Source organism: Thamnophis elegans, chromosome 9 (genome assembly GCF_009769535.1).
Source record: "Thamnophis elegans isolate rThaEle1 chromosome 9, rThaEle1.pri, whole genome shotgun sequence".
NCBI classification, from domain to species: domain Eukaryota; kingdom Metazoa; phylum Chordata; class Lepidosauria; order Squamata; family Colubridae; genus Thamnophis; species Thamnophis elegans.
Window position 1 is genome coordinate 28317086 of NC_045549.1, and position 22179 is coordinate 28339264.

Below are 22179 nucleotides of genomic sequence, written 5' to 3' on the forward strand. Positions count from 1 at the left end.
CCGGCGCACGTGAAGGCCAGCTAGCTGGCGTCCATGCGCGTGCTGGAAACCAGAAGAGCAGGTGGTGTATGCATGCTGTCCAGCTGAACCTCACAAGTGCTGGAGCCCCGGAAACCAGAAGAGCAGGTGACAAGGGCGCCCATGCCCATAGAGAGGGAACTTCATGCCACCTCTGGCAAACATGCCATGGGTTCATCATCATGGGTCTAGATCAATCCTGATTCTGACCCTCAGATATGTTCCCTCATTCACTTCCCCTTCTTTATGTCAACTCTTGTTATAAGATATTTGAAGACTGCTATATCAACTTTTTTTTGTAGGCTTAATAGATAGAGATCCTTTAATTATTCATTCAGATCTTGGATTTCTAATTTGGGAGCTATCCTTTCAACTTCCTACTTCTATCACTATCCTTTCTGAGCAGTAATAATCAGACATTTGACCAGGACAGAGTAGATTTTAATTAATATTTTGGGGAGAGGGACTAAGCAAAAAAGGAAGATCTATATTCTTACTTTAGTAAATATAATCTTAATTTTAGGGTTCAGGGCTCTTCTTCAAATCCACTAGATGGCAGAAACTTGCCTTCTCTAGCTAATGTATTTAAAGATAAAATAAATGATAAAAGCCAGTGTGTATTCAAAATTGTTCCAAGTGTGGAAATAATAAACTGAGACCACTTTTTATTTAATAAATTATTAGAGTTTAACAACCCTGAAAATTGTATTATCTATTTTGTGTGGTGAAAAAATGTAAGATTGCAATCATATCACTTTTATTAAAATCTCTTAGTAGTAGCTACTCTGAGTACACTTTTTTCATCTACAAAACCCCGTTCACTTGCTACAAATCTTCTCTACCGATATCAGTAAATCGGTACCATTGTTATGGGGGGGGGAGTGATAAAAAGAGGCAGTTTGGTCTAGTGGTTGCAGTATCTGGTTAGAAATCAGCAGACTGTGGGTTCTAGTCCTGGCTTAGGCACAAAAGCTGAATGGGTGATCTTGGGCCACTGTTTGTCTCTCAAGCCCAATCCCTCTCCCGCCTCTTCAGGGGAAAAGAGGAGGAGGATGGAGTAGTAGATATATTTACCACCTATCCGTAGTTTGCCACTTAATAAAGGTGTGATCATACATACATACATACATACATACATACATACATACATACATACATGTGAAACTAAAAAAATTAGAATATCGTGCAAAAGTTCATTTATTTCAGTAATGCAACTTTTGTATCTCATTTGGAAACCAAGGACCCAGAGTATGGGGGAAGAATGGAGAGGCCAATCAAGCACAGTAATCCCACGGTCATTGAGCCAGTTTTTGGTGCTTTTGGCAAAAGTTGCTCTCATCAGAAAAGAGGACTTTGAACCACTGAGCAACAGAACTTTGGACCACTGTGCTTCATTAAGACCAGGGTCAACGCAGCCGTCTACCAGGAGATTTTGGAGCACTTCATACTTCCTTCCGCAGACGAGCTTTATGGGGTTGCTGACTTCATTTTTCAGCTGCCCACACTGCCAAAAGCACCAAAATCTGGTTCAATGACTGTGGGATTACTGTGCTTGATTGGCCAGCAAACTCGTCTGACCTGAACCCCATAGAGAATCTATGGGGCATTGTCAAGAGAAAGATGAGAGACATGAGACCAAACAATGCAGAAGAGCTGAAGGCCGCTATTGAAACATCGCCACATTGAGGCAGTAATTGCTGCAAAAGGGGCCCAAACCAAGTACTGAGTACATATGCATGCTTATACTTTTCAGAGGTCTGATATTGTTCTATGTACAATCCTTGTTTTATTGATTGCATATAATATTCTAATTTTCTGAAATGGTGGATTTGGGGTTTTCATGAGCTGTAATCCATAATCATCACAATTATGACAAATCACGGCTTGAACTATCTTGCTTTGCATGTGATGAGTCTTATATATTAGTTTCATCTTTTAAGTTGCATTACTGAAATAAATGAACTTTTGAATGATGTTCTAATTTTTCGAGTTTCACCTGTACATCACTAATCTCTGGTTTGTTATACACTTCTACCCCATATGAAGAAATTTTAAAGATCTGAATTTATAAAGTTTTATATGTAGAAAATGCTGGTATGTTTTTTCTTTCTTGGTAATTTCACTTGTAATTTGACTTTCCAAGAATGAAATGATCAACAAAAGGTATTCTATCTACTGGAACCTATTCTTTCTTTATATATTATATATAAAATAAAAAATGTTCTACAAATATTTCTGAAATACTACTCATACATTTAACTTATTTGGTCAAGTGTGGCTACAAATTAAGTTTGGATGGCATGCATTTCAAAGTATTTTTAGGAATCAGTGTTAGAGGCACACAAACATGCAATCTATTTGGGTCCAATAGGATTACAATCACAATGGGAGATAATGAAAAATGACCACAAAAAAGTAATTAATAAGTGGGTGTCATAGCACATTTTGAGAATTAGAAGAAAAGCAAAATTGAGATTTTTATTAATGTTCTGAATAGCAAGTTATCCTGAAATATTTTCATAAATTGTTATAACTTTCCATCATTTAATAGCTAAAGTGCTTATGCTACAAGAATACATTTTGAAATACCAATCTACATTTGAGGTAACTGCTAGGTTCTAATTTAGATTTCCCGTCTAGCTTGTTATGTTTATAGGTTGCCATCTGGAGAACAACATGTTTATTTAGGCAATAGATTCAAAACATGTTGAGAAAAAAGATGAGAACATAATTAACAATGAACTTTTGTCAAGAAATTCTTTGTCAAGAAGATCCATAGATTTTTAAATTAATTATTCTGGTTATTAAAGGGCTATTTCATTTATTTCAAGTTTTTTAAAAAAAGTATACAAAAGATTTACAATGCTCAAAGAGAGAAGACAGAGGGAATTACTTACCCACATACCTTTTTCCAAAAATAAAAAAAGCCTTTATTAGGAACAAAGAAAGGTTTCACTACCCTTATAGCAAATAAAAGAGTACACAATAATTAAGAGGTAATGAAAGTTCTGCATATAAATGGAGACATTCAGCTAAAAGTGAATGCCTAGTTTATTAAACTCTTCAAGTGAAACAAACATTTGTCCTTAGTTCAACACATCAGGGAAATATCAGGATCAGAAGTAGAATTATTAATCTATGTATGAACAAACTTTTCATATTAGGTTCATTTTTTTTACTCCTATAATCCAGGTTGTATTAGTCAAGCCTCTTGTATAATGAAATTGCACATTACGGCTATAATGCAGTATATTTGTATTGTTGCCAAAAATATATTAAAAGCCTCTGTATTAAAAACATGCCAGCTTATGATTTGGAATATTATCTACTTGACATCTCATTCATCAAATTTTAAAAGAATACTTTGTTCTACTGAAGAGAAGTCACTTTTTGCTTTTGTTTTTTCCCCCTTCCATTCAATTGCGTCAAGTTCTTGGAGACTGCCTGGGCAAGTCTCTCTTCAATTTTCTTAGCAAGGTTTTTCAGAAGTGGTTTTCCATTGTCTTCTTTCTACAACAGGGGTGTCAAACTCAAAGCCCGTAGGCCAGATCCACGGGGTGCTTAGATCTGGCCCATTGGTGCTCCTGCCAGCAAAAATGGAGCTTTGTTTTCAGCCACGACGGTCTCCTGCAGTCCTCTACCAACAAAAAAAGAGCTCGGGGCCATACGTATCCCCCCCCCCAAGCTTGCTTTCGCTGGCAGAGGGCTGCAGGAGGTTGTCGTGGCTGAAAACAGAGTTTGGGAGCCTGTTTTCGCTGGCAGAATGCCATCATAGGCATCTCCGACAAGAGTGACCTCAAGCTGACCAGTTTCCCCCTAGCCACACACATCCAGACCCACCCCCCAGGTCAAACACAACCCTGATGCAGCCATCAATGAAATCGAGTTTGACACCCCTGTTCTAGGGCTGAGAGAAAATGATAGACCCAACATCGCAGGCTTTATGAACAAGGCAGGACTAAAACTCATAGTCTCCTGGTTTCTAACCTCATGCTTTAACCACTACATCAAACCGATTCTCTGCTTTTGTGTTCTCTACCAAATTCAATGCCCAAATATTGGATTTATATTAATTTAGCTTTATGATTTATATTACTTAGCACTAACCTTATGGAGAGCTGGGGCCATAACTGGAACCAAAAATCCATTATAAATGTAATTCACAAGCTGGTTACGAATCAAAGAATGTGCCACCTAAAAATGGAAAGAGAAGGATATACCTGAAATAATAAATAAGCATTTACTTTCCCACAGTACAATTTAAACATACATTTAAAGAAGCTGAACTTGAGTAAACCACATCCATATTTTAAATTTTCTCTAGGTCCTACATCTGCACTTGCAAATTTAACATTTTCCTGAAATTTTACAGTATGTATATATCACATTTAGAAACTGCTTATCTCACTCAGGGAGTGACTCCGATCAGTGTGCAAATATACATAAAAGGATAAAACTTATATATATACCGTATTTTTCGGAGTATAAGGTGTACCTTTTTCCCTCAAAAAAGAGGCTGAAAATCTTGGTGCGTCTTATACACTGAATACAGCATTTTTTGCCTCCTGAAACACTGCCCCCTTCACCAAAATGGCCATGCAGAGCCTGTAGAAGGCTTTCAGAGAGCTCCTGGGGGCTGGGGAAGGCAGAAATGAGTGAAAAACAGGCCAGATTTTGCTCAGTTTTGCCCCCCCAGCCCCCAGGAGTACTCTATAAGCCTCCTAAAGGCTACGCATGCCTTTTTTGGGGGGGAAACGGGCCCATTTTTGCAAAAAATGGACCGTTTTTGGGAAGTTTGCAGAGTGCAAAAACTTTTTTTTTTAATTTGCCTCTTCAAAACCTTGGTGCATCTTATACTCTGAAAAATATGGTAAACATTTTAATAAAAAGCAGTTAGAAACAAACATTATTAAAATTAAAAATTAAAAAATGGGGGATGGATTTCAGGGCACTAACAAACCCCATAGCTGTGTGCCCCTCTGTGCCTATCTATACACCCCCAGCAATTTTAAAATTATTTAAAATTATTTATATCTAACTGCTATTGCTAAAATTATTTTTTATTGGAAATAAATGCGTTTAGAAGGTTTTTAAATTCAAATCTTCAGTTTGTCACTCTCATTTCCCTATAGATCTGTAAAATATCCTTCCCAACATGCCTTACTTCAGTCTATTCCAAATTATTTAATGACTTTTCATTATCTCTATTATGGGCTATGTCTTCAGCATTGACAAAATAAAAATAAATAAAACTTTAAAAAAAAAATTCCATCAAAATGATTTCAATTCAAGCAGTTTTGCATACATTGTTAACTATTTTAATGAGCCACGGTGACACAGTGTTTAGAGTGCAGTACTGCAGGCTGCTTCTGCTAACTGCCAGCTGCCAGCAATTTGGCAGTTCAAATCTCACCAGGCTCAGGGTTGACTCAGCCTTCCATCCTTCCGAGGTCGGTAAAATGAAGACCCAAATTGTTGGGGGCAATATGCTGATTCTGTAAACCGCTTAGAGAGGGTTATAAAGCACTGTAAAGATGTATATAAGTCTGAGTGCTTTTGCAATTACTGCCTCTCACTATGAAAATGTAAGTTCAAGACTAAGAAATATGCACATAAAACTGCCTACTAAATCTTAACTGGTTAATGTTACGAAAATCACTATAACATTCATGACCTCCAAATACTTAATGTAATATTTAACTGATAATGAACTGTATAAGTTATGAAATAAGTATTTGTTATATTTTTCTTTATTTCTGAATTTATTACAGAAGTTAAAAAATAAATCACCAAACTTGAATGTCATTTTTTTTTTAAAGTCAATACATTTTAACTATTGAAAAGGTAGGCAAGATAAAACAGTTTTAGGTGTAACAATCCAGAGTCAGGATAGACTTCAAAAATACAAAAATACACATTTATTTCATGCTACCTATATATAAAAATCTGATCCACTAATGGTCAAGGCAAATTGGTCCTAGGTAAGACTCAACAGAATTCATGGGGGGCTGGACTTAGTTATCTTGTAGGAGCGTGGTAACTCTAAATTGATGACCTATTTATTCCCATCCTTCGGCTTAGCCTGTTCATCCCCTACATCCAGATATGTATAAAACCACATGTGCTGTGGATAATTTAATAATAGTTTAAATAGGAAAACATTTACTTCCATAATACGAGAACCCGGAACATCCAATTAACCCTAATAGCAAAACAACAGCAATTTTTCTTACTAACATAAACTATCACTAACTTGGAAGTTTAAAACAGGAATGTAAAACTTTTTTTGAACCAAGGAAGAAAGTTCTCCAAAAAAAAGTCATCAGAGGCCAGATAAGAAATGAATTTAATTTAATTTAAACTTTAAGATTAAAGTTAATTAAATTAATTCTTAGCCATATAGTACTTTTCTGCACTATGCCATCCAAAGCCATAATTTGATGGCAATTTATGAAGCCCTCTGATACTTCATATTTCATAAAACATAAAGTTATTAATAACTACTAGAAACTGTAGCTTATTTGTTTTGTCTATTGATATATGCCTCCAAATGCCAATTATCAGCAACCATGATCTGGAGAGTATTATTTTATTTATTCTATTTTGGCCATTTCATACAGTGTTTTTGACTAGGTAAGCCTGACATAAAATCTTGCATATGATCTTGCAGGACCTCATAAAGTACCATGTTATATATTTAAGTTAAAAATAGCAAAACAGCATTTAATACATGACTTCAAAGTAACAATAGCATGTTTTATAATTAAAATAAAAATGAATGCATTTATCTGCTATTTTTTAAGAGTGCTCCATTCAAAGGAAAACATAGCCTTTGGCTCATAAGAATGAGTTCCACATTCAGAAATTATTCTATATTTAGAATGTGTATGTATGCAGAATAAATACACAACCTTTTAAAAACATAACAGACAGAAATTCCTTTGGCAAAAACTTGTCATACAAAGTCTTGTATTCTGGAAACACTGCCATACAGAATTTCTGTGACTAATAAAGCCTGCACAAATCAAAGCAAAGGTATAGATTAGGGGTGTCAAATTCGATTTTATTGATGGCCACATCGTGGTTGTGTTTCACTTTGAGGAGCGGGGCCAAGGGGCATGGCATCACTCCTGTCAGGGGGTACCTGTGGTGGCCCGAGCGCTCTGCCAGCAAAAACAGGCTCCCAAGCTCCATTTTCGCAACCCCTCTGCTAGTGAAAATGGAGCTCAGGAGGGCAGTTTTCACTGGCAGAGGGTTGCAGGAGGCCATGGCAGCTGAAAACAGAGCTCAGGAGCCCATTTTCTCTGGCAGAACCATCGTGGGCAGGTGCTTTGCTGTTTCCAGGGCGGCCCCACAGGCTAGATCTAAGTACCCTGCAGACCAGATTCGGGCCCCGGGCCTTGAGTTTGACAGCCCTAGTGTAGATGCAATAAAATCCATAGTATAATGTATAATCTTATCATTAACAGATGAAGAACAAGAAGCAGAATGGACAAAAATCCCTAATTACTAGCTAAAGCAACGAATATGAAAAAAGACACATTTTAAATACTGAAGAAATCAAACCCATCTACATATACACAACATATTCTACTACCATAAAGCAAAATGTAAATTACAGGTAATACTTTATTTATGATCATTCGTTTGCTGACCTTTCAAAGTTATAATGATGCTGTAAAGAGAAATCACACTTACGACCGTTGCAGCATCCTCTCGGTTACATGATAAAAATTTGGACTCTTGGCAACTGGCATGTATTTACAGCAGTTGCACTGTCCTGGAATCACTTGATCACCATTTATGCCAGGTGGCTTCCACCAAGCAAAGTCAATGAGGGAATCTGGATTCACTTAATGGCTGTGGGATTTGCTTAATGACCATGGCAAAAAAAAGTTGTAAAAATGGCTGCAAGAGGAAGGGGTCAATTTATTTTCCAAAGCATCAGAGAGCAGGACAAGAAACAATGGATGGAAACTAATCAGAGAGAGAAGCAATGTGGAATTAAGGAGAAAGTTCCTAACAGCAAGGACAATTAATCAGTGTAACAGCTTGCCTTCAGATGTTGTGGTTGCTTCATCTCTGGAGGTTTTTAAGAGGAGACTGGACAGTCACTTGTCTGAAATGATATAAGATCTCCTGCTTGAGCAGGCCACTGGACTAAAACACCTCCAAGGTCCCTTCCAGCTCTATTCTGATTCCCTTAATGACCACATCGTTTAGCAATGAAAGTTCCAGTCCCAATTAGGGTTCTAAGTCAAGCACTACCTGTACCACAAATAAGCACAGATCCTCCCCCCAAAACTAAATTAATTGGTTTGCAACAAAAGTTGCTTTACAAATACATGTAAATTGTTAAATTTTGTAACAATCATAGCAATGACAACAGCACTCAGACTTATATGTCACAATACTGCATTCTAACCACTGCTCCACCAGGACTCCTCTAAATAAACTTGTATTTCATTTATATATTATAATATATATATTATAATATATATTAATATATTTATAATATATTAATATTATGCTGATATTCATTTCAAAAAATAGTATGCCACACATATAAAATAAACAATATTTTTTCTAAATATTCACAAAATTGTATACTACTATTTTAAAATACTACTTCCATTTGTAAGTCTTTTCTCTGGCCAGTACCTGAATTACTGCATTGCAGAATTCAAAAGAATTCATAAATTGTACAAGAGCTGGAGAAAGTAAACAGTCGTCTTTTAGAAGGCAGTGCCATTCTTCTCCATTATCTTCCAGCTTTGTAGGCAAAGATGAATACAGACCACTTAAGCCTGTTGCTAGCACCTGCAAGATGAAAGAGAAAGAAAAGAGAAGAAATACAGATTTTTTTTGTTTAAAAAAAAAACATTGGCATTTTCTTATAAGAATAAAAACATGTTTTCAGTTTGTGGAAGTTAATTCCAGTAATCTAAAATATTTCCTCCCAATAATTGCTATTATGCTGTTGAATAGCATCTGAATTTAGGTTAATGGCAGATTTGTATGTACTTAATGTTATCACATAAAAAGTATTTCCAAACAAATTAATACAAAGAGAACTTTCCCAGTTGAAATATTTACAAAATAATCAGCAGCTTGCAGTTTTTTTTTTAATTAAAAACAGAAAAGTGGTAAAGCTCTATGTCAAGCAATAGGGCTTGGTGGCTATATCCTTTGTTACATTTCTATAGTTTTGATAACTGGATTAAATATTTAAATGGCAAACAGAAATACAAATCTCTATGATGCAACTATGGCTCCCTGAATTATATATACTTACAGAAGTCTGTTTATCTGATTCATATTTCTCAATGTTTAGCTTTGTAAAGAAACATATTACCCAGGAAAGACATCAGATATGGAAAGCATAGAATGTGGATATCTTTTTTCCCCCTAAATTTTGTCAATTTTCTCCCACAATTTACATTTTTACGTATTTCTTTACTTCTAAATAATGGGCTACAGGTCCTTTAAAATGGGATTCACTCATCCAACAATCTGCCTATATTATAAAGATACCATCTTTATAGTAGCTAAAAAAATCTATGGAAGACAAGACGTAGATTAAATTCACTTTAAATAGATATCTATAATTTTAGAACTAAATAACTGAAATGATTTAAACTTGGCATCAATGCAAGCAAAGCTTCATGAAAGAGTATTAGACATAGGCAGTCCTTGACTTATAACCCATGACTTAGTGATCATTCAAAATTACCATAGGATACCCCGCCCCAAAAGGTACACATACAACCTTCTTCTACCTAAGTTCCAATCGCCAGAGACATTTGGGGCCCTTGGAAACTATCGATTATTTATAAACGTTTACAGCATCCTGCAATCATGTGACCATGATTTATAACCTTTTTGCTGAAAACTGGGTTTACTTCCATGTGTAAGACTGTTTAGCAAAAATGTCTCATAGCAAACAATAGGTCTGAATCACCACAGCATTTGCTTAACAACAAAGATTCACCTAACAACTATGGTCTTTTGCTTAATGACCACCACAAAAACTGCCATAAAATCAGGTCGCTCACATCATGACCCATTTTACAACTATGCTGACATATGACTGTAATTGGGAGGCTGCATCAAGGACTACATGTACAGTTCTAAGACTTACAAATGCATATTTAAATTAAAATAATCTTGACAGGAACGGTGAAAATAATTACTGTTTTTTTTTAAATACACAGACACACATATGCATTTAAGTAAGAGAGAAAAATTGCTATTTGTTAGTTATCTACCCCTCCATAGGCATACAATTTTTGAAACAAAACAAAAATAGCTTTTATCCTTGGGCTGTCAAAATTCTGATATCAGGTTTAATATGATAAGACTTGCAGGGCCAGGGTAACATGTGACATGTTTATACCGGTGTAATATAATGTTATACACATATACATATATCATATTTTTCAGAGTATAAGACACACTTTTTCCCCTCAAAAAAGAGGCTGAAACTCTGGGTGCGTCTTATACACTGAATACAGCATTTGTGGCCTCCTGAAACCCCATCCCCTTCACCAAAATGGCTGTGCATAGCTTGTAGGCGGCTTTCAGAGAGCTCCTGGGGGCTGGGAAGGGCAGAAATGATGTGTTTTTTGCTCAATTTTGCCACCACCCCCAACCTCCAGGAGCGCTCTATAAACTTCCTAATGCCCTTTTTTCACAAAAAACGGGCTTGTTTTTGCAAAAAATGGACCATTTTTTTCTCATTTCCCCCACACCCCCAGAACACTCTACAAGCCTCCCAAGGGCTATTCATGCCCTTTGTTTGAAAAAACGGGCTTGTTTTCTCTCAAGCCCAATCCCTCTCCCCCCTCTTCAGGGGAAAAGAAGAGGAGGATGGAGTAGTAGATATATTTACCACCTATCCATAGTTTGCCACTTAATAAAGGTGTGATAATACATACATACATGCAGGTGAAACTCAAAAAATTAGAATATCGTGCAAAAGTTCATTTATTTTAGTAATGCAACTTTTGTATCTCATTTGGAAACCAAGAACCCAGAGTATGGAGGAAGAATGGAGAGGCCAATCAAGCACAGTAATCCCACGGTCATTGAACCAGTTTTTAGTGCTTTTGGCAAAAGTTGCTCTCATCAGAAAAGAGGACTTTGGACCACTGAGCAACAGGACTTTGGATCACTGTGCTTCATTAAGACCAGGGTCTTTTTTTGAAAAAACGGGCCTGTTTTCATAAAAAAACAAGCCATTTTGGGGTGTTTCGCAAAGTGCAAAAACTTTTTTTTTTAATTTTGCCTCTTCAAAACCTTGGTACGTCTTATATTCCAATGCGTCTTATGCCCCGAAAAATATGGTGTACACACACACACACACACACACACACACACACACACACACACACACAAATGTGTGCTAGTTAGTACTTATTTGGGTTTAGGGATTTCTTTTTTCTTTTATGTATTGAGCTATTGAGATGCATTCTGTGTTTTTTGGGGGGGGTTGCAACAAGGGAGGCTAATTCAATTTCATTGTACATACAGTATGTTGTACATTGGCAATAAAGGTTTGATTTGATTAGAAAAATAAAAACCATAACTCATAAAATTTCAGTTTCGTAAAAACTAGCTAAAATTCATTTGGAGTGGTTAAAAGAGCAGGTTTGTTTTTCCACGCGTCAAAATGAAATATTAATTCATTTAAAAATAAAATATCTTGCCAATTCTGAATGTTTGTGAATTTGCTTGGGAAAGTGCTTACAAACCAGGGGTGGGTTTCTCGCACCGTTCCAACCGGTTCGGTTGGAACGAGGCCGGCGGCGTCCTCACGCACGCGTGCGTACTAGCGTCTGTGCGATGCTCCAGCTGCTCCTGGAGGATCGCGCAGGCGCTGTATGCGTCCTGCGCATGCGTGGAAGTGCAGAATTCGGCAAAACCGGGTAAGGAGCGGGCGCAGGCACGCACGGGCGTGCGGGCGCGTGGGGGCCTTCGCCATTCCCGGAAGTTACTTACTTCCGGGTTCGGCGACCAACCGGATCGCAGGGACCGCCGCGAACCGGTTGAAACCCACCCCTGTTACAAACGTATTCCAGTACCTAAGTTACAATTAACCAAACTGAGGAGGAAGGAAAATAAGTTCTAGCCTGTCAAGTTAATGTTTCAGAAATGTTAATTTGACAATATACAGTATCTCTAGGTTTGATGTATTCTAGTCACATAAAGACATTAGCTTCCCACCAATTTATTTTGTGAATGTGTTAATTTAGCAGCTACCTCTTTCCAGCAGGCAATTATTCCTGAAAGCTGTCCTTCCAATCATCTTTATTTCACTAAATTAAACTGAATAACAGAAGATTGTACAAAAGGAATGTTTTTCCCCACTTCATTATTTTTCTTTCCCACCCCTGATTGACATAGGGAACATTAAAAAGAAATGTACATCCAGTCCTTCAACTCTATCCATTTTCATTTTTCCAGCTACCACTAGTTCAAGGTAGCTCATCCATCTGAGAATTAATATGATTTGACTATATACTTGGTCTCCAAGCTCAATGGACATGGGTCACAACAGAACTGGGTCAGAAGAAGATTCCTCATCGTATTTTAGGATATGGGAAGTAGGGGCAAAGTTTGCTCTTAAGGTTCAGTGAACACAATTTTTCTAATTCTACAATAGCCACAATGGATGAAAATGACAACTGGGAATATTCAGCTCAATGCAAATTGAATTTTGCTGAATGTTAGAAAGATTCCATGTGAGAACATCATCACTGAAAAAGAAATCACGGTGGAAAAAGATTATCTACTAATATGCTGCCATGGGCCACAACAATTTTGCACAGGGTAAGAAGCTACAATACTGCTGTATGTTCAGAAAATCTGCCAAAGTATACTAAAATAATGCTATTGACTACTTTTAAAGTGCTGTTATGCTTAGATATTGTATATTAAAACGATGTAGTTTAATTAAAATTTTGAATTTACTGCCTTTGAGACAGGTCGTGCCTTGCTTCCAAGTCACTGAAGGCAATTCCCGATTCATCTATTGAAACCAGTACTGTTTAACTTTGCCAGCAGCAAAATAGATTTGGGAGGTATTTTGCATGCAAATCACAGCTATAAACTGTGCTTGTAGGAGGACAATTTACTATTTTAAACTTCCTTGTGGGATGACATTTCCAAGGTCAATTCTCTAAACCCTAATTATAATATCTAGCATTGCTTCTTATATATGTGAGCATGGATCTTCATAATTGCTAACTGTTTCCAGAGGCAGAACATATTTATGAAGTAAGAGAACATTACAGCCAGGGCATGACATGTTTGCCAAATAGAAGTAAATCCCATAGAAACTTTATCGACAGAATTCAAATACTGTGCTGTGTCTGGTTTGATTAACCAGTTTATTAAATGAATGACAATTGCTTAGGTTCACACAATATGCTAAACTATAAACCACGTTGTATAAATCACTGTAAATGGATTTACATAAACTACCACTTAAAAATTAAACTATTTTATTGGTCTGCAAGCATCTTCCATGCACATTTTTAAAAATTCATGCCTGTTTTGAGGAGAAAGTCTTCATCTTCTAAAATAGCATCCTAAAAAAATACCACCACACATGTTAAATATAACAGCATAATTTTAAGATGAAGGATACAGTCAGGAACAATTTGCTCCATTCTGTATTTTTTTCAATAATAAGGAAATATTACATACAGTGTAACATTTAACTGGAATTACTTCACTTTAATTAGAATTAGATTATTCAATTGCATCCATTGAGAAATGATAAGAAACCCAAAACCTGAGGCATCATTCTGAGTTTTCTCAAGGGAAGACCAAAGCTTCCCAAACTGAAAAGATCATTCTTATAAAGGCTGCATATTAGAGATATTTAACAATTAAACAGCCCTCAGGAATGGTCTGTGTTCTTTTTATTATAGCCTCGGGTTTGCTACCTTTATTACTTGTCTCACTCCAACATCCTAAGACAATTATTCTAATTAGTAATGTATTTTGATGATAATGGCCCCTACTGTTTGAAGGTTAACAAACTAAACACATTTGGTTTTAATCTTCTAAGTAAAAAAGTCTTCCTAAAAATTAATTGGCAAATGTAGGCGTGAACGCAACAGCATGGATCTAATAAATGTATTTATCATGAAAATACCTTTTTAAAAATAAGTACATTTTATATGTATTCATTTAAATTAAATCAACAAGGTTTCTCTAGGCTGAAAATATCTTTATGGAGAAGGGCATTGGGGATTGGAGGTATAATGGTTCCATTTTATTCTGCATTCTATGACATTTTAGAACATGGATCAGAGAAAGGAAATAAGGATGTAAGGGGTACTACAAATTGAGTCCTATGCCTGAAGGAACTGGGATTGTTTAAGATGACTGAGGGAGATATATGATAAATATTTTTCAAATATCTAAAAGAAGGCAATATAGAATATAACCTGTTCTCCATCATCTCAGAAGGCAAGAAATAAAAATAATTAATGTAAGTTATAGGAAGGCAGATTTGGTTATTGTAAGAAAAAAACTTCTACCACTAAGTGCAATTTGAAAGTGGAAAAATTTCCTGGAGACTTCATCAACTCCCATCAGTTCAAGCAGAGAATAGGCAGCCATCTGTTGGCAATGCTTGATCTTCAATTGTTGCCCTTAATTTGGGGTTAGATTCAATGTATAAATGGCCCTATCTAACTACATGATTACATGCAAAGTCAACATTATACAGGTGAAACTCAAAAAATTAGAATATCGTGCAAAAATTCATTTATTTCAGTAATGCAACTTAAAAGGTAAAACTAATATATGAGATAGACTCATTACATGTCATAATTGTGATGATTACGGCTTACAGCTCATGAAAATCCCAAATCCACAATCTCAGAAAATTAGAATATTACATGCAATCAAAAAAACAAGGATTGTACATAGAACAATATCAGACCTCTGAAATGTATAAGCATGCATATGTACTCAGTACTTGGCTTGGGCCCCTTTTTCAGCAATTACTGCCTCAATGCGGCATGGCATGGAAGCTATCAGCCTGTGGCACTGCTGAGGTGTTATGAAAGACCAGGATGCTTCAATAGCGGCCTTCAGCTCTTCTGCATTGTTCGGTCTCATGTCTCTCATCTTTCTCTTGGCAATGCCCCATAGACTCTCTATGGGGTTCAGGTCAGGCAAGTTTGCTGGCCAATCAAGCACAGTAATACCAAGGTCATTGAACCAGGTTTTGGTGCTTTTGGCAGTCTGGGAAGGTGCCAAGTCCTGCTGGAAAATGAAATCAGCATCCCCATAAAGCTCATCTGCGGAAGGAAGCATGAAGTGCTCCAAAATCTCCTGGTAGATGGTTGCATTGACCCTGGACTTAATGAAGCACAGTGGACCAACACACGCAGATGACATGGTTCCCCAAATCAACACAGACTGTGGAAACTTCACACTGGACTTCAAGCATCTTGCAGTGTGTGCTTCTCCATTCTTCCTCCATACTCTGGGTCCTTGGTTTCCAAATGAGATGCAAAAGTTGCTCTTATCAGAAAAGAGGACCTCTGAGCAACAGACCAGGTCTGTTTTTCTTTAGCCCAGGTAAGACGCTTCTGTTGTGACTCAGCAGATGTCTGCTGTGAGTTTTTTTGGGATCAAGATTCAGTATGCCGCTGGGGCTTGTGGGAGGAAAGTTTGGAGATAAAAGGACGGATGCTGCCACGCCCTAGTCGCTGGAGTCAACGTTCCTTTGTGTGTTCCTTGTTTGGTATGACATTGCTTGATTTATGCTTGTTACACTTGGATAAGTGCTTTGGTGTTTCATGTAAACCTGATCCGTGAAGACTGTGGACGAAGTGCAGTGCTTGTAAGAGTTTTTGTTTTGCATTCTTGTCGGAGACTTGTATTTATGTTATTTTTGGGCTCGAAGCCAGTTTGAACTGACAACTGATAAAGAAAGACTTCCTTTTAAGTTGCCTGCCTGCGTTTGTTAACGAGCTGTGAAGGGGGGGACAGAACAGCTTCTGACATTGTTTGTTGTTCAGGAGCAGCTTGACAAGAGGAATACGACATTTGAAGCCCATGTCCAGGATCCGTCTGTGTGTGGTGGCTCTTGATGCACTCCAGCCTCCGTCCACTCCTTGAGAAAGTCCCCAACTCTTTTGAATGGCCTTTTCATGACAATCCTCTCCAGGCTGCGGTCATCCCTCTGCTTGTGCACCTTTTTCTTCCACACTTTTCCCTTCCACATAACTTTCTATCAGTGACGTGCAGTCAGGGGAGGCAGGACCTCACCACTGTCATCATGAAAAGAAAAAAAATTTTTAAAGGAAAAAGGCTGAGGTAGTTGCTGCCAGAGTCACAGTGGATGACTCTGCTTAGTGCTTAACTGTTTAAAAAAGCCTCTAAAAAGTGCCCTCTACAGGAGGAGGCGAGAGAACCACGTGCCTCATTTAGTCTATCTTTATGATCACTTGAGCAGAGTTAAGCAAGGGTTAAAAGCTGAAAAACCATGAGGCACATGGTTCTCTCGCCTCCTCCTGTAGAGGGCACTTTTTTAAGAGGCTTTTTTTAAACAGTTAAGCAGAGTCATCCATTGGAGACTCTGGCAGTAGCTAACCCAGCCTGACATGAGCAGCTCCTGCTTTTTCTTTTTACATTTTTACATTTTCATCATGGCAAACAAGAGCAGAGTTGAAATCCTCTGTGAAACAGCTGGAAAAGGTATGTGGGTCGGAGGGAGGGGGGAGGAATTCAAAATTAATGTAATTTGTAAGTAATTGTATTATTGTAAGTAGTGTGTGTGTGTGTGTGTGTGTGTGTGTGTGTGTTTTACCCGTCTCTGCTGGTGCGCGGGCTGGCACTTTTTTTATGTTGGACATAACAGCAGGGCTTTTGGACATAGCAGCAGGCCAGGGCTTTTGGATATAGCGGCAGGGCGGCTTTTGCCTCTAGCGCCGGGGTGGCAGGGCAGCTTTGGTTCCATACAGCATTGATTCTTTGAAGCTTTCCATAGGTCCTCTCTGCTTTTAAAGTCTTCCGTTGGTCTAAGGAAGTTTTTCCTCTATGGCGTAAACAGTGCCGGGGCTTCTTGCTGCTGTCAAGAAAGAGGCTTTTGGCCGCTCCTGCGCTATGTACGCCATTAGAGGCGGGACGTGGACATAGCGCCAGAGCTGACATAGTGCCGGAGCAGCCAAAAGCCTCTTTCTTGACAGCGGGCAAAAGGCGCTTTCAAGAAAGAGGCTTTTGGCCGCACCAGCGCTATGTCCGCCATAGAGGCGGGACACTGATATAGCGCCAGAGCGGACATAGTGCCAGAGCGGCCAAAACCTCTTTCTTGAAAGCACCTTTTGCCCGCTGTCAAGAAAGAGGCTTTTGGCCACTTTGGCGCTATGACTGCCATAGAGGCAGGACGCGGACATACGGCCAGAGCGGACATAGCGTCGGAGCGGCCAAAAGCCTCTTTCTTGAAAGTGCCTTTTACCCGCTGTCAAGAAAGAAGCTTTTGGCCACTCTGGCGCTACATCCACCATAGAGGCAGGACACGGACATAGCGCTGGAGCAGACATAGCGCCGGAGCAGCCAAAAGCCTCTTTCTTGAAAGCGCCTTTTGCCCGCTGTCAAGAAAGAGGCTTTTGGTCGTTCCGGCGCTATGTTCGCCATACAGGTGGGACGCGGACATAGCACCGGAGCGGACAAAGCGCCGGAGCGGACAAAAGCCTCTTTCTTGACAGCGGCCAAAAGCCGCTTTCTTTCTTTTTGCCTCACCAGCTATAAACCTCACCACACGTCACTGCTTTCTATTAATGTGCTTTGATACAGCACTTTGGGAACATCCAACTTCTTTTGCAATTACCTTTTGAGGCTTTCCCTCCTTATGGAGGGTGTCAATGATGGTTTTCTGAACAACTGTCAGGTCAGCAGTCTTTCCCATGATTGTGATTCCTACTGAACCAGACTGAGAGACCATTTAAAGGCCCAGGAACCCTTTGCAGGTATTATGGCTTAATTAGCTGCTTAGAGTGGGACACTTTGAGCCTAGAATATTGCACCTTTTCACAACATTCTAATTTTCTGATATTATGAATTTGGGGTTTTCATGAGCTGTAAGCCATAATCATCACAATTATGACAAATCACGGCTTGAACTATCTTGCTTTGCATGTAATGAAACTATCTCATATATTAGTTTCACCTTTTAAGTTGCATTACTGAAATAAAGTGGTCGTGACCACTCCCTCCCTTCCTCTTAAAAGTCACGTTCAGGTAAGACCAATGTTCTTTTCCAGAGAAAGGGAGGGAGTGGTCACATGTGGGACATACCCACATCCTAGGGAAAGAGAACAAGAAAACCACTAAGGCCCAAGGGGAGCATCAGCCCCCACCCTCTGCAATACCCTTGAGAAACCCAAGTGGCTGCACGACAAATGTCTTCAAATGGGGCCCTCGTGGCCCACGCCGCCGTGATCGCAGCACTTCTAGTAGAATGGGCCGTGATGCCCAACGGGGCGAGACGACCAGCTGCTCCGTAGGCCTCCGCAATGGCCTGACACAGCCAATGGCCAATGGTGGCCGACGACACCCTAGGACGTTCCCGGCTGGAATGAAACAAACAAGGCCTCTGACCTACTGACCCCCTCGGTCTGCCGGAGGTAGATCCGCAGAGTGCGGCACACGTCCAACCGATGCCAGAGCCTCTCCCTATCATTGGACGGGCCCGGGTAAAAGTCGGGCAGGACAATCTCCTGAGCTCTATGAAAGGGAGTGTTCACCTTCGGGATGAAGGTAAGATCAAGGTGAAGCCCCACCCTCTCCTGGTGAAAATGGCAAAGGTCATCCCTGGAAGACAGGGTACCCAGTTCCAAAATACGTCGGGCAGAGGTAACCACCACCAGGAAAGCCACTTTCAAAGACAAGAACCGTAGATGAACAGACCGGAGAGGTTCGAATGGGGCCCCTGTCAAAGCCCTGAGAACCAGGGGAAGATCCCACATGGGGAATCTGTGGACGGGGGAAGGCCTGAAATTAGCCGCCCCCTTCAGAAAATGCTTGATCAGGGGAACATGGGAGAGGGAAGAAGACCCCACCCCCCCCAGGACCGAAGACAAAGCCGCCACCTGGTGGCGCAACGTATTCTGTGAAAGCCCGTCATCAAGACCCTTCTGCAGGAAGTCCAAGATGTTGGGAATAGTGGCCCTGTCGGGAGAAATGCCAAGAGGAGAACACCACCGGACAAAGGGCGCCCAGGTGGAATTGTAGATGCAGGTCGTCGAAGGATGCCGAGATGCCTCGATGGTAAAAATGACCCCAGAGGACAGGTTAGCCCCCCTCAGTAGCCGCCATTCAAGAGCCAGGCGGTCAGATGGATCCAGTGGGGCTCCGGGTGAAGCAGGACCCCCTGCTGCAAGACCACCTCCTCCCGCAGAATCCTTCACGGAGGAGCCACCGACAGCTGGACTAGGTCTGCGAACCAAGGCCTCCTGGGCCAATAAGGGGCCACCACAATGATCAGAGCCTTCTCCGCTACCACCTTCCGGATGGTCCCCGGAACGAGGGTGATAGGAAGAAATGCATACAGAAGGCCCGCGGGCCACCTGCTCCTGAGGGTGTCCATGCCCTCTGCAGACCTGGACTGGAAATGAGTGAAAAACTGCGGAAGTTGTGAGTTTGCAGGCGAGGCGAACAGATCCACCAGAGGAGTGCCGAACCTCTGACAGATCCTCCGAAACAACGGTGGATGGAGTTGCCACTCGCCATTGTCCAGAGTTGCCTGACTCAGCCAATCCGCCTGGACGTTGGAGAGCCCGGAGATGTGTTCCGACACCAAGGACAACAGGTGCCTCTCCACCCAGGCGCCCAGCCTCAGAGCCTCTAGCCAGAGAGCCTGGGAGTCCGAGAGTGGGTCCCCCCTTGACAATTGATGTGGGCCTTGGTGGCCACATTGTCCATCATGAGGAGCACGTGACGCCCCTCCACCAAGGCCTGGAAGTGTCGTAGAGCCAGGTGGGCCGCCTTCAGCTCCAACCAATTTATGTTGTGCCGGAGAACCAAGCCCGTCCACCTGCCCTGAGCCATCTGGGAACCCACTAGGGCCCCCCACCTGAACAGATTTGTGTCCGTGGTGACGGTCACCCGAAGAAAATTGTTCAATCGCTCCCTCTGAAAGGGGATGAGCTCCCACTGGAGAGGCCGAAGGTGAACCCACGGGACAATCCCGATGCAAGAGACCATCTTGCCCAATAACTGCGATAGAGTGAGGATCGAAACTAACCAACTTCCGCGAACACTTCCTGCCAGTTGACATAGGCTGCTCTGACTCTCCTGGGACAGACCCACCACCCCCAACACGGAGTCTATGACCGTCCCCAGGTGGAGAATGCGCGTGGAGGGGGAAAGGTGGCTCTTGGGGAAGTTCACTGAAAATCCTAGGCTGTGAAGGCTCCGAATGGTGAGCCGAAGGTCTGAGATGGCCTGAGGAAGAGACCCCGCCTGAACCAAGACATCGTCTAAATAACATTGGAGCCATATCGGGATGGAACGCAGATGAGCCGCCAGGGCCGCCAGAACCTTTGTGAAGGCCCGGGGAGCCGAGGCCAGCCTGAAGGGAAGAGCCCTGTATTGGTAGTGGCGGTTCCTGTGAGAGAACCTAGGGAACCTGCAATGACTGGCCAGAATTGGAATGTGAAGACAGGCCTCTGTGAGGTCTACCAAAGTCAAGAAGTCCCCCTTCATACACCCTGAAGGATAGAGTTGAGGGAGGACATTTTGAATCAACTTACACCAGAAAACGGTTCAGGCGTTTGAGGTCCAGAATTGCCCTCCAGCCCCCCGAGCTCTTCGGAACCACGAACAGGTTGGAGTAGTGGCCCAGGCCCTGTTCCTCTAGAGGAACTGGGCAATGTCACGTGAAATGGCTGCAGAAATAAGCCTTTTAAGGCCTTCAGGGAGGTGATCCAAATCCTCCACATCACCATAAGCAAAATTAGGCCCCTGGGGAGCCAACCTGCGAGAGGAGCAGGGTCCCCTAGACGTACTCTCCAAAGGATCCCCCGAAGGGGATGGAGAGGAAGACCTCCTCCTCCTGGAATAGGAATGAGGCCTGTCTAGAGAGACCGAGGGAGAAGAGGGGCTAACCCCCTAGGAGAAGAGCACGCAGAAAGAGGCCCAAGAGGAGACCTGGATCTATCTCAGGATAAGGGCCCAGTTGACCTGGCCCTCCGCCCTGGCAAAGATTTTCTCAATTGCCCTGTGCCTCCTGGCTTCCTCCCCAGTGGAGGACCTAGATGGGCACTGGGCAACCAAAGACCCTGGGAGAGGAACCCCCTGCTCCGCTCCCTGCACCGGGCCTTTCCCACCCTTCATCGGACCCACTACCTGGCCCTGGGGAATCTCAGTACCTTCATCCATTTCATACTCACGTGCCCAAAGGTGCAAGAAACGGGTTCCCAGGCTCTGTAGGCCCCATCGAGACCAGGGCCTGCTGTCCTTGTGCCAAATGAGGCCTTAGTTGCTGTAGGGCGAGCCGCACTCCTCGCGCACATGGCGGTGATTCAAAATGGCCGCTGGAACCTTTTGCGCAATGAAGGGGCCTAAAGGAGACCTCCTCGGCTCAGCCGGGCATCCAGCAGCCCACGCTGCTTCCAGCAAAGTCGGGGGAGGCCATGCGGAGCCCCGGCACGCTCTCCCTCCCCCGCAGGTCACTTGCAGCCACTTGATTAAATCTGAGCTATCAGTGGCACCGCAGGCGGCTCGTGCACTCCTCGTGACGCCGCAGCCGCTTCTTTCGGCTACGTGAGCAATCCAAGCTGCCGTTATAGCAGCTGTAGTAGGAGCTGGCACCCCTGCAATCCCGGGGATAGGGCTGAGGCTCCGGTCCCACGGGGGGGAGGCAAAATGCCCCATAGGGCCCTCCCCAACCGCCCGAGGCAGAGAACTGTCCCTTGGGGCCGCAGCTGCAAAGTTTGGAGTTTAGGAAAAGTTTTTAAATGCCCAATTAAACCGAATGAGAAGCCAGATTGAATAAAGAAATCCTACCAGTTCTCAACAGTTCTTGGACCAAATAGACTGAGAGGAAACTGGGCCAGGATTGGAAGGCACCAGTATTTAAGAGTTTGCTCTCAGTCTTTGGACCAATCAGGCTTTGAGAATACCCACATGTGA

The 22179-nt window shown here is 41.5% G+C and overlaps 1 protein-coding gene across 1 annotated transcript in view; it reads right to left on the bottom strand.

Moving 5' to 3' along the window:
• FAM160A1 (family with sequence similarity 160 member A1) overlaps positions 1–22179 on the bottom strand; it is a 79190-nt gene that overhangs the window by 32200 nt on the left and 24811 nt on the right. Inside the window, exons 4-5 of the mRNA XM_032223572.1 lie at positions 8680–8838; positions 4126–4212 (exon numbers count right to left, since the gene is read on the bottom strand). Coding sequence (XP_032079463.1) covers positions 4126–4212; positions 8680–8838 — 246 coding nt within the window. The remainder of the gene's footprint in view (positions 1–4125; positions 4213–8679; positions 8839–22179) is intronic.